Source organism: Manis javanica, chromosome 4 (genome assembly GCF_040802235.1).
Source record: "Manis javanica isolate MJ-LG chromosome 4, MJ_LKY, whole genome shotgun sequence".
Classification (NCBI taxonomy): Eukaryota; Metazoa; Chordata; class Mammalia; order Pholidota; family Manidae; genus Manis; species Manis javanica.
Genome location: NC_133159.1, coordinates 77,958,655 through 77,974,075, shown reverse-complemented (window position 1 = coordinate 77,974,075; position 15,421 = coordinate 77,958,655). Strand labels below are relative to the sequence as shown.

Here is a 15,421-nt window from a genome sequence, read left to right as displayed (position 1 = left end):
TCACAGAACCCAAAAATGGACTAATAGTTACCAAAGGGAAAGGGACTGGGGACGACGGGTGGAAAGGGAGGGATAAGGGCGGGGAAAAAGAAAGAGGGCATTATGATTAGCATGTATAGTGTGTGGGGGGCAAGGGGAGGGCTGTGCAACAGAGAGAAGACAAGTAGTGATTTTACAGCATCTTACTATGCAGATGGACAGTGACTGTGAAGGGGTTTGTGGGGGGATTTGGTGAAGGGGGGAACCTAGTAAACATAATGTTCTTTCTGTAATTGTAGATCAATGATACCAAAAAAAAAACTTCATAATTTTTTAAGGGCTTAAACAGTAAAACAAAAATTTAATCATATTTTGAAATAGTTATTATATTTTAAACTCCTAACTTTTCTCACATCTTTTTCTCTTCTACTCACTTCCCCACCCTGCTCACTTCCTTCCAAAAACAGTGGTTTTGGTAGGAGGCAGCAGCCTAAGTAGGAGGCATCTTACTTAACTGCTGCAAAGTGACCAAAAAAGAAAAACTTTAAAATCTCTCACATTAAAATAAAAACAAATAAATAAATTCTCCAAATATAGTCCAATGCAGGAATTTCTTATCTCCCCTGGCATATGACAGAGTTGGGCATGTCACTGATGGAGTAACGTGTCTGCCACGGCACATATGATTGAACTGAATTAGAACTAAAGAAGATGTAAGAAGACCACTTGCTCTTTCTTTCATTTCACTGGATAATGTGTTTCAAATTTTAATTTGAAAAAATTAAAATATCCTATTTTATATCAAAGTTAAATATATTGTATTTGTATGATAAAATATGAATACATTTAATTAATGTTTCTTAAAACTGGAATACCCACAAAGACAAAATTTCAAATTTTCATTATATTCACCATGATGCCAAAAGGTTATGGATCAAACTGGGTATATGGTTGTTTTGTTGTTCACATTTCTGTCTTGAACAGAAAAACGCAAGCATTCACCAGAACTATAAATTTGAAAAAACAAGCATTCACAGCTATAATATCAAAATAAAATATTGCAGGAGAGATAAAGGTGTACTATGAAGGGCTTATTCTACAATTAAACTCACATACTTACCTCTTGTTAAGAAAAGAAACAAAAAACTTAACAAGATAAATCAGTTCTGGCTTTAGCTTCTCTGTGGACTTATCTTTTCTCATTCCAGTTACAGAAGAATATTGGAATTGCCCAGTGTCCAGGTCTGTGGTCACATTTTAAAAGTCTGACAGAAATGTGCTGATGTAGCTTCTTTACTTTGAAATTTTCCTCTGTCTTCAGGTTCATTTCAAATTACTTCTCTTATCCCTCTAATCAGAATCACTTTTTTAACCTCTCTGATCCCATGTTTACACCTGACTTATAAATTATACTTATTCATTCATTTGTTTGACAATATATACTGAGTACCTAATATATGCTAGGCACTGTTCTAAGGCTAGGACTGCAAAGGTAAGTATGGCCAAAATGGAACTTAATATTAGTACTCATCATAGTCCAACTTGTACTTCACTTAGTTATCTAATGCCTATTCTTCCATAATCTGTGAGTTCCTTTAAATCAAGGCCCACACTTGAATAAAACTCTCACCTCTCTGATTAGCTTTTCTAATATATGAAATGGATATAGTAGTACCTGTCTAACAAAAATTAAAAAAAATAAAAAGTAGTTTTTGAACTGTAAAGGTCTAAAAAAACCCTTAGAAGATAATAATAATAATAATAATAATAGTAATAGTAAATGTTGTTTCCACTTCTACTGAACTGAATTACAGCTGGGCCAACTGTTTGCCTACATAAACAGTGAACAACTACTCAATGACCAAGGAAACTAATGCAAATGGTATGCAACAAAACTACAAAGTTCTTCATTAGCATAAATTAGATTTATTTTTTGCACTGGTATTTCACCAGCTGTAGGCTTACACTTATTTTGCCAGTTAGATTTAGATACATCTTCTTTGTAACCCAATCTGCCTTATCATTCAGGGTTCAAACAGAGAAACAGGACCACTAGGAGGTATTCATATACATATAAATTTGTTACAGGGATTTGACCTTTCTCAATTCTGGGAGCTGGTTGACCAATCTTTATATATGATGATGTAGTTTGAAATCCACAGGGAAGGCAGTTGAGAAGGGAAAATGGATATAAAGTGCAGGAGAGTAAGGACTCAAGAGCACAAACTATAATCCACAAGGATGGACTAATTTCAGTTCTCACTGCCTCCAACCTGGATGAAATGGGTGTCCTTTAAGAAATGCTGGTGCCCTTCATCATGTTGCTAAACACATCCACGACCCAGGGGTAAGAGAAGCCAAAAGAGGATACAAGGCAAGGTGGAGTAGGTAGAGTCTGGTGCCTGTTCCATGTCAACAAAGTAAACGAGTAACAAGCAACATGTTATAAGCTAAAAGCACCTGCCCCAAACTTTCTAAGTTAAAAAAAAAGGCTGCTGCTTAACTTCCACCCTTCAAATATCACACCAAATTCTCTCTCTGGCCACTCCACCTGGAAATATACAAAGAAGGAACTTCTGGGGGGCATAGTTCATCCTTGCCAAGCTGACATGTTACAAAGACACTACAGTCTACACCTTGTCAACCTGCACCCATACACATCTTTTAAAACATCCATGGAGACAATCACGAAGTCAAGCTTCTGTCTAACATGATGTAACTATCTCTTATACAACAAATAGGCTAAGCCTTTCCTTAAAAGAGGTTACTAAGTCTCTTGTTTTGTCTTTGGGTGATGTTCATTTTTCTTCAAACTGATTCATATTCCTCCTTGGTAGCCTGTAACTTAAATACTAAGATATAAACTTAACCATTATTAACATGTCTTATGTTAGATGGTAGGGGAACAAGGCAGTGGAAAAAAATAAAGAATACTTGGTTAATATATATATAACATATTAATATAAAAAGGGAAATGAATATATTTATATAATAACTACCATAATGCTCACTTCTGTACTTGGTCACTTGGTCATACCTTGTATTTGTAACTACCTCTTTCCACTACCATTCCATATTTCCTTTGCCCTCAGCAAATACTTAATACTCTTTGTAGTTCTCTATCTGGTAGGGTATCCCAAGCTTTCATTTCTGAAAAATCTGGGCTGTTATCAGTGCTGCTTAAATTGGGCTGTTAGTTTTACATTAGTTTTAATCATATGACATGGGAGTACTGCATTCTAGACGTATTGATTATTACCCACTTTATATGGCATCAACCCAATTTCCCCTTGATAGCCAAGCCCAATCTATTAATAGTTGCCTTTCTTTGCCTATTGATTTACAAAGTGGCAGGAAAGAGAGTCTCAACGTCCAGTTCAATAGAATCGCTGTGTTCCCAGATGGAAGCATTCTTCTCTTTAGAACTAAGACCTCTAGATCAGTAGAGACTAAAGTCACAGGGCAAAGGCAGTAAAAACTTTGCTAGTGGATCAGGAGGAGTAATTATATGTGGAGCTGCTCCCATTTCCTAGTTTCTGGACCCATGAATCCTAGTTATGGGAGAAACAGTACCATAAATCAAAAACTAATCTAGGACATTTACAGCCTCCTGGAGGGCATGCCCCAACCCTATAAGGCACTGCTACCTAGTTGGTGCTGTGAGTCTTCAAAAGGCCATTCCTTCATTCTTCTGTCAAGCCAGCTGCTTCATGATGATAGAAAAAGTAAGACCACTGAAATCATGAGCAGTCAGAAGTGATGCTATGTGGAATACTATGGTGGTGCAAAAGGCTTTCTTTAAGCTCATGAAGAGTGGTTTTAGCAGAAATACTAGTAGCAAGGAAGGCAAATCCATAGGCACAGCAAATGTCTATTCCACTGAGAACATGGCACTGCCTATTCCATAATAAAGAGGTCCAATGTAATTAACCAGGTTAGATGACTGGTCCTTTTGAGGAATGTTGCCATAGAGAAGTTTGTTATACCCAAATCCACTTAGTGAGTAGAAGGCCATGTTGCTGAGCCAATGTATAATCTCCACTCCTGGTACCATGCCCCTCTTGTTCACAGACTACTATATGGTTCTGTTTCTCTGATTGAACCCTGACTAATGAATTTGGTACAGAGGTTCTTAAGAATAGGTTATCTGAATTGATTCTGGGTTCTCTGGAATTGGTTCTCTCATTTTGCTTTTATAATATAAGTTTATAATATAAGTCTATATTCAATTTACATTTGAAACATTAAAAGTATCTATATAAAATTGAATAAACTTTTTGATGTCAAACACAAACAAGGGTATTCAGTTTATACTTACTAAGGACTGAAGCAGCATATTAAGACAACTTTTCTGAATCTCAGGAGGTATATTTGCAAAGCTTCTCTCAGACCAAAACCTTGAAAAATGCTTTACAATCCACCTGTTAAAAATTTAAAAATCCCAAGTTAGAGAAATAAAAATATCTTTCATTGTAATATTCAATAATATTTGTGTTTTCAATGATATAAGCTGTATATGTTTTGACTAAGTTTTATAGTTAATTTTGTGAGTTCTATGATGGACTTGATTATGTTCCCTTCTCTGTAAACATACATTTAAAATCCACTCTGAATTATGTGCACAGATTAACATAAATAACAATGGTTCAGCTAAAATGAAATTGATCCCAAACAGCTTTAGTAATACATGAATCAATACTTCTCAACTGTTGCAATAAGTTAAACATTAAACTATGTAACATTGTTTCCAAGAAAACAGGCCAAGTCTAATATTTCCCAGAAAATTAGGAGAATGGAAGAACAAAATCCCTAAATTAATAGTATTCACAACACTTCAGATCACTTACTTCATGCAGTCAGCAAAAAGACTTTCCACTCCAACTGAATGAGCAATAATCAGACATTCTAGTACAGATGCCAACCTTCTGGGAATAGGCTAAAATTGATAGAAAACACTACATTTATCCTTTCTCAACTTACAAAGGCTAAAAGTATTTGGTTCATAAAGATCTGATTTATATACAAAATAAATATATGTAATTCAAGAGTCTCTTATTCTTTTAAAATCAAATATCATTAATAAACTTTAGTTTTATATAATAGCATTTGAGCTCTTTAACTGCCAGAATGCACAATTTGAATTCTAATTTCACCTAGCTTAAATTTTAAGTAAAAGTGTTATAATAATTTCTAGTACATCACACTGAAATACAACCATATGGTTTAATTTGCTTCCTAAAGTATAAATATAACTTTAAGTACATGGCAATGGGGGGTGGGTTGTCCTACACTAATCTCAGATAAAATAACAGAATTTAATTAGATCATAATTATATAACTTTTGAAAAGCACATATACATAAGTAATGAACTCAAACAACAAATAAATAAAATGTAGATGCAATTAGTGAAAATACCTCACTGCTCTTAATGCTAAGTTTCTGTGCAACATATTGCCTGTGCTGCTATTTTCCATTTTGGACTATGTTCTTATGCACATCTATTGCCTGTTAGGATAAATAGAGTTCAACTTCCCTCTGTACACATTCATTAGTTGTGATTTGGGGTTTTAGTAAAGACCAGCAATCAGCCAATTTGTATATATAGTCTAAATGTGTACTTCTAAAGATCCCTTGCTCTCAAGAGAAGAGCAAAGCTTCTCTACAGGTGCCTCCGGCATAGTCCTTATGGTCAGTGATTTACAACTTTTTAAATTATGAATTGCTATTAATTTGTTTTTCTAATATCCTTCTCCTAGAAATGTTATATCAGTGTTTAAGAAATTGAATGTAAAATTTTGCTTTGCATATTAACAATTTAGTTATTCCCTTTGAGATAATTGGAGGTATTCTAAGTTGTCCTAAAATCAGAAATGGATATCACTATATAGATTATACAGTGATAATTCTATCAAGTCAAAAAATTGGTTTCTTGACCCACTTCAGATGAGAGTATCAAAACTAGTGTAAGGGGAGACACTACCGGTATATGCTTACTTGATAACCTAAAAGCACCCAGAAGTCTGAAAAATTGTAAAAATACACACAAGAATTAAACAGTTCAGCAGTCTGATTTTATTTAGGAATAACGAGCTTTATACAACACAAAGTCCACTAACTGATGCATAATTTAGAAATAATTTCCAGTAAGAAATTATTAAAATATAAAATAACTTGCTACTTAAAGCAGAGACTGGTAAACCATAGCTTGTCAGCTAAATCTAGCCCACCATTGCTTTTGTAAATAAAGTTTTATTGGGACACTACTATGCTCTTCCATTTATATATTGTCTATATGTTGCTTTTACTCTACAACAGCTGAGTTGAATAGTTATGATACAGACCATATGGACTACAAAGCCTAGAATATTTATTACCTGGCCTTTTACAACAGAAGTTTACTGGCCTCTTGGCTAAAAATGATTGACTCTCAGAATTTTACAGATATGGAAATGCTGATTCCTAAGTGTTTTTGTAATAGATGACTGACCTTTTGTCATTTTCAAAACCTGCTTGTAGAATTTGGGAAGACATATACTTAAATCATTGCCAAAAATATATTTTTTAATTGATAGTAAAAAACATATAATGTTCATTATAAATCCTATAAATGAAGTCCAAAAATTTTAACCATGTACAAGGCAAGATTGTGAAGTTGATGAAATGACTGAAGCTTGCTTACCAGGAGTCCAATTACCTACCACAGTATACCCAAATCTGTGTTACTGTGGAATCTATTATTATAGGTCTACTATATTTAAGTCACTGCCAAGAAACTGCACAGTCGAGATCTAGAAATTAGATCCATTTTCCATTGTTTTAATGGTAACCCATTAATTATGGTAGTGGATTATTAAAAGTAAAATAAAAGAAGCTTCATATAAACTATAAGTAATCAACAACATACTAAAAGAGGCAATGATCCAAAGACTATCCCTAAAATTATTTTAAAAATATTAGATGCAATTGGTTTATTGGGGTATCTTGGTTCAGAGGAGATACTAACCAACTTTTTTTCCCAACTAGAGCTGTCAGCCAGGCTGTGTCAAATTCTCCTTTTTCCTATCCCCTAATTATATTATAGGCACATTCCAGTACTTTTTGGTTACTTTTGGTATTGAAATTTAGTATGTCCTGTTTAAACATCTTTCTCACATCTGACTTAAATCTTTTCTTCCCCAGTCACTGACTACATTTATAGTTGGGGAGATCTGGAATAGGGAGTAGAGCACGGTCTTGTCTCCAGCTCCTCCATTTTTTGGGTCTAACTCCTGCGGCAGAGGGCTTTGGATGGCTATGGTCATTTTATGTAACTAACCAGAGAGAGCATGGTAGTAGGCAGAAGTCCTTCACTTTGCACTAATTCAGATTTTGGTGACCTTTGCTGATGTGGTGGTTCTTTAGGTGAAGAATGAACTTCACCCTAGCTTCTTGGGGGATAAATATTCTTTTTGTTGTTCATGATGCACAATGCCTCCCTATGTGGAATACTCCTAGGAGGGAAATTTATAGCAATATAGGACTACTTCAAGAAGCAAGAAACATTTCAAATAAGCAATCTAGCCTGACACCAAAAGGAACTAGAAAAAGAACAAAGAAAGCCCAAAGTTAGTAGAAAAAAGGAAATAAAAATCAGAGTGGAAATAAATGAAATAGAGACTAAAAAAAAAAATACAAATGATCAATGAAACTAAGAGCTGGTTCTTGGAAAAATAAACAAAATTGATAAACTTTCAACTAGACTCAAAAAAAAAGGAAGACAGGACTCAAAATAAATAAAATTAGAAATTAAAGAGAAAACTGACACCACAGAAATACAAATGATTATGAGAGCATTTAGAGAGTATTATGAGAAATGTTATGCTAACAAATAGGACAATTTAGAAAAAATGGATAAATTCCTAAAAACATACAATCTTCCAAAACTGAACCAGGAAGAAACAGAAATTTTAAAATACCAATTACCAGTAATGAAATTGAATGGGTAATAACTGAATTCTACCAAATATTTAAAGAGAGTTGGTAACTTATGTCCTTTCAATTAACCCCATACCTAGATTTTATTTTACTTAAAAATGATCTGAATTATGGTTCAAGTACAGTTGGAAAATATCCATCATATCATAGATAAATTTTCACAAATGCCTAGGGTGCCTAAATGGTTTTCTTGGCTTCACTGGAGATGGCTGGTAATTATAGATTTGCTTTGTTTATGTCACCGTATTCCTATTATGTTAATATGTGTGTGCAAATTAGTTAGTAGTTTAAAACCTATACATACTTAAGGTACTATACAAGAAGATATGTCAAAGAAATAATCAATCCTCCCAAGTTTCCTTCATATGCTACATCTATAGCTTTTCTTCTTCCTTCCTAATTACAAACCTTAAATAGAATTCGTGCCTCATATCGAATTTACCGAGTATCATAATTCCTCCAGGTGGTAAAGATACCTCGAGACAAGTGCTGGGCATAGAAGCCACAGGGCATAAATCTGCAAAGAAGTAAAAAGCTAACCTTTGCAAACAATATGGCTTCTCTCTCACTTACCAACTTTACATTTCCCTGTGTGGCCCCGGAAGATGACTGGTTAGCCAGAGACGGGTAAGATTCCTCAAGGGAGGAACAACCTAAGACAGGCACAGTCGCAGGGGGGCCATCAGGTGAGAATTTGGGGATCAACAGAGGTGAGGCTCAGAACCTCACCCCCCCTGCTTTGAGAGAAATCTTCTGCATCCGTGGATGTCTTGCTGCCCTTGTCTAGCCTGGATTAATACTTAGTCCATAGGCACACACCTGATCATCTGATCATCTACATTTGCCTTCTTACAGCACTAAACTATGTTTTCTACCTTTATCTTGCATCTACCTACCACTTCAGCATTTTATTAAAAATAAAAATAATAATAATAATAGGAGAAATGTGGGATCAACATATAAATCAAGTACAAAAATCAAATGAATATTCATATTTGACCTGATGGTTTATAGGTCATATTGCATCATCAAAACCGAAAGTTTCTGTGATGACTGCCCTTGTACTGTTCACCATGTAAGAATTTATTCACTCTGTAAGAATTCGTTCACCATGTAAGAACTTGTTCGTTATGCTTCAGAAGATTGGAGACTGACGAGAATTAGGCTTGAGATGGATTAATGATTGTACATTGAGCATTGACCCCCCTATACTGAATTTTATTGTTGTTAACAACCATTTGATCAATAAATATGAGAGATGCCCTCTCAAAAAAAAAAAAAAAAAAAAAAAAATGATCTGAATTAATTTGTCTTTTGCAAGCACACTATGTGAGTTATTTCTCAACTGGAGTTACTTTTACTTAAACTGACTTAATATTTTTAAGATTTAAAGCACTATTTACCATCAGAGATAAAAATCTAGTAGGTAATAATGGGTGGCTTTAAGCACTGGGTAAAAGAATTCTGTGACTCAATAATTACCTTCTGAAAGAAATTACAGTAATCTCTTCTTAAAACATAGATTGCTACTTCTTTTAATCCTTCTAGTCCATACATATCAGCCATATTGAGTATCTGACTAAAATAAAAATAGATATACTGTTAATTCTTCAATTTAAAAACCAAGGCATAATACATAGTAATTTCCTGATAATACATAGACTGTTTAGAAAGAATAATCTGAATTATCTTCATTCTAACTTTCTGCCTTTTATGGATTATAAAAAGGACATAGGTTGAAAAAGTTGAAAGCATTGTCACATGATTTGATTAGTGGAGAAAAACAAATAAATCTGGAGATGTTTCAATCAAATTCCTCTTATATTTTCAGTGACATATACAGCAAAGTCCAGGAAACTGCTTCAAAGGCTGTAAAAATTTTACAACTCTTTTGTAACAAATTTGTATAATAAAAATTCAGAAGGGGACAAATTAACTGATGCTTATCATATTGAAAATGCCAACAAATGAACCTAAAATTAGAGACAGCATCCAAAGACAGAGGGTTTCTGTTGCCTCTTCCATTTGGCAAGTGTTTCTGAGCACCCACACATACTTTAGGTACTCAAGAAACTAAACTTTGAGAGCATGACAAAATTTCATATATTTTATAGGGGGGAAATCTTCAATAGTTAATCCCTGAGACTAATGATACTTTTCAAAATCCAAAATTATGATTTCTTCAAGTTTATTTATTCAGTTTGTAATTCAAGGAACCAATGATTTTTAAAACTAAGAGACCATCTTTCATTTGTGTGATGCTGGAATAGCAATAAAGGAAGATGGCAATGTAGATTCCACTTTCCACTAGGATTTCAGCAGCTTACATGGCATTTCACTGTAGAGCACTTAAGAGTCACATCATTGTTGGTCTTTAGGATGTCTATGTTTTTAAATTAATTTTAAGGTTTTTCATTTTCCTTTTCTTTTGTTGTTTAAAAGAGACATACTAAAATTAAAATATGAGTAGTAAAATATTTGTTCCAAATTTGATAAAGGTTCAACTTTTTAATTAAAGCCTATTATTTATTTTCCAAAACAAACATAAGGTTTTTATGATATAATTTAAGTCTAATAAAGACTTTTCTTAATCTTATCACTGTGAATCGCTAGATCATATTTTCTTCTAAATACATTAACATTTAGATATTCCCAAAATACACACAAGATATGGCCAATAGACAATGAAAATGAAGCTTTTACTTCATTGATACTTTGAAACACAGTTCAACAAAAAAGCCACAAAATATTAATACTTTGTATTTAATATTATTAAAAAGCAATACATACCCAACGTTTGCTTTGTCTGGAAAGTCCAAAGTTCCTCCGTATATAAAATGCATCATAATATCCATTTCTACATGGTTAATACTGAAAAATAAAAGTAAATTCAAATCCAGAAAGAATTAGGATTTAACTGATATCAATGATACATTCCATTTTTCCATAAACTTTTAGCCAAGATAAGTCTTAGTCTTACTTTTATCTGAAGAATATATTTTTCAGATAACACCCATGCAGGTATGCTATTAATTTAAAATGAGGTATAACTGCAACTATGGATTTTCATGTAAGTTTTTAAATGTTATTATCAAATCACTGATTACGTGCTGAGCATCTTCTGTAATAGACTTTTAGAATCAGAAAGGACCTTAGAGGTCATAGTCCAACCTCAGGCTCATTAAGAAATTCTCTCCTTACATCTTTGACAAATGGCCTCTGGTCTTGCTTGAGTCCTGAGATGGGCAACAACATTCACTAGAAAGATTCCTATTATGCTGTACATATTCCTTACTTTGTAATGCCTGTCTGACAGCTCTAGTTTGGCCAGCATCTTCATTATACTGATAGTAAAGATAGGGCCTAAGTGGTCTGGAGTGATACCTTACGCCCCATACCACTGGATTTCAAACTCTGAATTTATGGCCTCCTTCCTCCTCCCTGCCACTCCCAATACCCCAAATCCAGCCTTCTTTCTGTTATTTCTGTTTTGTTCATAGCACTGTTACTGGACTTCTTGCATCTTGTGCTACCCTCTATCGCTGTACCAAGGGGAGTGAAATATCTGGTTCATTGACAACCACCACTGGTCATTGGTCAGGAGGAACTTGAAATGAGAGCGAATTTCTTTTCTCATTTTTTCTCTGCTTAACAAGGGGGGAAGAGGTGATGGGGAAGAAGTACATCTGCTATCAAAATTCAGACTTTCTCTCAGGTGGGGCTGGACTTAGGGGACATGGTCAGCTTTGGCTCTCTCATTAAAGCACATTTTACTGCTTCAGTAGCTTTTATCAGTAATAAAGGAAATATTTTATTTCATCTGCTGATTCTTTTGTCTTATTCTGAACGGGAAAAAAAGCACATTATTTATTGGGTCCTCCTCAAACTCTAATAGCTCCTAAAGTATCTAAATAATAAACTAGAGACTGAGGTTCATCCTGACCCTCTCTCTCATATCCCATCATTTATGCCTTTAAAGATGTCTTGAATTCAGCATCTGCTGTCTACTTCCCCTCACTGCTCTGATTTAGCCTTTCATTTTCTCTCATCTGTACTATGACTGTATCCTGTCATACAGGTTTCCTGTCTAAAATAATCTCCTTGCATCCTGTTACCCACACTGTATTAGAGTGGCTTTGCCAAAATGTAAATCTGATATAGTTCTCCACTTTGAAAACCCTTCAACAATTCTCCAGAGATCATAGAGAAAAAAAGTCCAAATTCCTTACCTTGGTGTATAATGTTCTTATAACATCTGACCCCTGGTTCTCCCTTTCTGGTAGCTGTTCCAAGAAAAGTAAACTACTCATTTCCTAAACCTGAACTACTTATTATTCCTTAGCATATACTGTTCACTCTGTTTAAAATGCTCTCCCCATCTCTACTTATATCATCTTTCACATGTAAGACATTTGGCTCTTTTTCTCTGATTGCTCCTTCATGCCCCAAGGCAAAAAATAAAAAATCTGAATATTAAATATATTAATGACTAACATCTGTTGAGCACTTACTATGAGCTAGTCACTAACCTAATAAGCATTTTGAAAACCATTAGCTCATTTAATCATAACTCAATAGTAGATACTATTATTAGTCTCATTTTATAGGTGAGAAAACTGAAATTAAGTAACTTGCCCAAGGTCAAATGGTTAGTGATATACGGGAATTTAAATCCAGGCAGACTGACTCCAAAGCTTGAGCTCTTAAGCAGTATGTTATATATACTTCCATTGTCACATTTATAAAACTGACTTGTAATATATTTGTTTACATATTTGTTTCCCCTATTGACCGAGTTCTATGAGGGCAGGGCTTGTATCTAATTTATCAGTGCATCTCTAGGAGCAGCAGAAGGTCAGCATTGATTCAACAGCCCCAAGATAAGAAGAACCTTCTTCCCCCACAAAATACTGGGGCTCTGCAATGGAATCAGGATGGTGACTATGCTACAAGACTCCCACAGTTTGTTAATCATAGTATCTAATATCTGCTAAAGGAACAAAAGGCGGAAGGAAAAAAGAATAAGTGTAGTCTCACAGGGTAGGACCCAGAAAGGTTTTTGCTTTGATACTATGGCCATAAATAAATAAAGTATTTTCAATAAATGTTTTGATGAAAATTTGATGAATGGTTTACTATGGACTTACCAAATCTTCCCAAACTTTACTGGCCCCTACTATGGATAAGTACTGGTTTCTGCTGATTCAAAACTCTACATCTTTAATACTTAGAAAAAAAGTCAAATCTCTAAATATTCTCATTTATATACTATATACTATATATATATATATACCATATACTACATATGGATATGACAGGATTTGATTTCAGAATAATTATGCCATGTTATCTGAAGTCTGATAATCTATAACACTGTATAATTACTAGAATATATACTATTCCACGCACTTTTCCTCAAAATTTCAACAGCTGTTCTTATCAGTGTTAATGAGAATTGGCCATTTATATTGAAAGAACATTTTAAGGCTTGACATATTTAAGTAAATATAATAATGACTAAATAAAAACAAGAGAACATTTATGAAAATAAATAGCAAAATTTAGACATTGGAGCTTATATATCAATATATATATGAGAGCTATAAAAACAGCAAGAAACCATTTTCCTGCTGTCTTGGCAGATGTTTCACTAAACTGCATTCTCATTATTGTGTTGTTAAGTTATTTGTATTTTTACTAAGTGTTTATAAAGACATGGTCAACTGACCTAGAAAAACAACAAATTACTTCAAAGCCCACAGTGTAAACAGAAAGATTTAAAGTACTACTCCCAGTTAAATGTATTCAGAATAAAAGCTTTTAGGAAATGAAAACATTACATATACTCATATTTAGGAAAAAAACCTGAGCTCTAAGATCACAGACTGAACATGTACCTAATCTATTAAAATCTCTGTGCTTTATTGAGTGCTTTCTAAAGTTTCAGGTTCCTGTGTATGTGAGCTAAGGTAATAGACTCATTCATTAATTCATTCACATTCAGTATTTACTGAATGACAAGCTCTATTCTAGACCCCGAGGACACAAGCTTACATTCTATAGAAAGGACATAATTAATAAATATATAGATGATCATTTTAATAATGAAAAGTGCCATAAAGACAACAGAATAGTTTAACATAAAAGAGAGTAACTACAGAGTTGGATTGTAGCTAGTCTAGTTGGGGTAGTCTGGGAAAAGCCCAGGACCCAGATCATACTGGGTATTCAAAGTTATGGTAAAGATTTGGGTTTAATTCTAACTGTGATGAGAAGGCACTGAAGGATTTTAGTCATAAGAAAACTATGCTCTGACTTACAATTCAGAAGATCATCCTGAAGGTTCAGAGCAATCCCAGCAATCTCCCAAAGGAGATGAGAAAATCCAAATTTATGCTCCAAATCCCCAAGCCACCAATGCAAACCTTTTAGTTATATAAAATGAAAGCATGTGGGGTTTCTTTACAGAAATACTGGCTGTGTGTAAACAACTTATCTGATAAGGGGTTAACATCCAAAATGTATAAAGAGCTCATATGTCTCAAGACCCAAAAAACAAATAACCCTATTAAAAAATGGGTAGAGGATCTGAACAGACACTGCTCCAATAAAGAAACAAAGATGGCCAACAGGCATATGAAAAGATGCTCCACATCGCTAATTATCAGGGAAATGCAAATTAAAACCACAATGAGATACCACCTCACACCAGTTAGGATGGCCAACATCCAAAAGATAAGAAACAACAAATGCTGGTGAGGATGAGGAGAAAGGCAAACCCTCCTACACTGCTGGTGGGAATGTAAATCAGTTCAACCATTGTGGAAAGCAATATGGAGGTTCCTCAAAAAACTCAAAATAGAAATACCATTTGACCCTGGAATTCCACTCCTAGGAATTTAGCTGAAGAAACCAAGATCCCTGATTCAAAAAGACATGTGCACCCCTATGTTTATTGCAGCACTATTTAAATAGCCAAGATATAGATGCAACTCAAGTGTCCATCAGTAGATGAATGGATAGAGAAGATGCTGGAATATTTTTCAGATGTAAAAAAGAAAACAAATCCTACCATTTGCAACAACATGGATGGAGCTGGAGGATATTATGCTCAGTGAAATAAGCCAGAAAAAGAAAGACAAGTACCAAGTGATTTCACTCATTTGTGGAGTACAAAAAAGCAAAACTGAAAAACCAAAACAGCAGCAGACTCAGACTTCAAGAAGGGACTAGTGGTTACCAAAGAGAAGGGGCTGGGGAGGGAGGGAGAAGGGGATTAAGGGGCACTATAATTAGCACTCACAATATAGGTAGGTCACAGGGAAGGCAGTATAGCAAGGAGAAGACAAGTAGTGGCTTTATAGCATCTTATTGTGCTGATGGAAAGTGATTGTGATCGGGGGGGGGGGGGGGACTTGATAATATGAATGAATGTTGAAACCACAATGTTGTTCATGTGAAATCTTC

General features: G+C 34.4%; 1 protein-coding gene across 9 annotated transcripts in view; it reads right to left on the bottom strand.

Moving 5' to 3' along the window:
* The window catches only part of BTBD8 (BTB domain containing 8), a 112,721-nt gene that overhangs the window by 26,790 nt on the left and 70,510 nt on the right, over positions 1–15,421 (bottom strand). For 8 of the 9 annotated variants that reach the window (XM_036998234.2, XM_036998231.2, XM_036998232.2 and 5 more), the window contains 4 exons: positions 10,745–10,825; positions 9,437–9,533; positions 4,827–4,915; positions 4,298–4,400 (listed from right to left, as the gene is read on the bottom strand). In XM_036998234.2, coding sequence (XP_036854129.2) covers positions 4,298–4,400; positions 4,827–4,915; positions 9,437–9,533; positions 10,745–10,825 — 370 coding nt within the window. Of the gene's footprint in view, positions 1–891; positions 955–4,297; positions 4,401–4,826; positions 4,916–9,436; positions 9,534–10,744; positions 10,826–15,421 lie in introns of those variants that run through there. The other variant, XM_036998236.2, reaches the window with a different exon arrangement.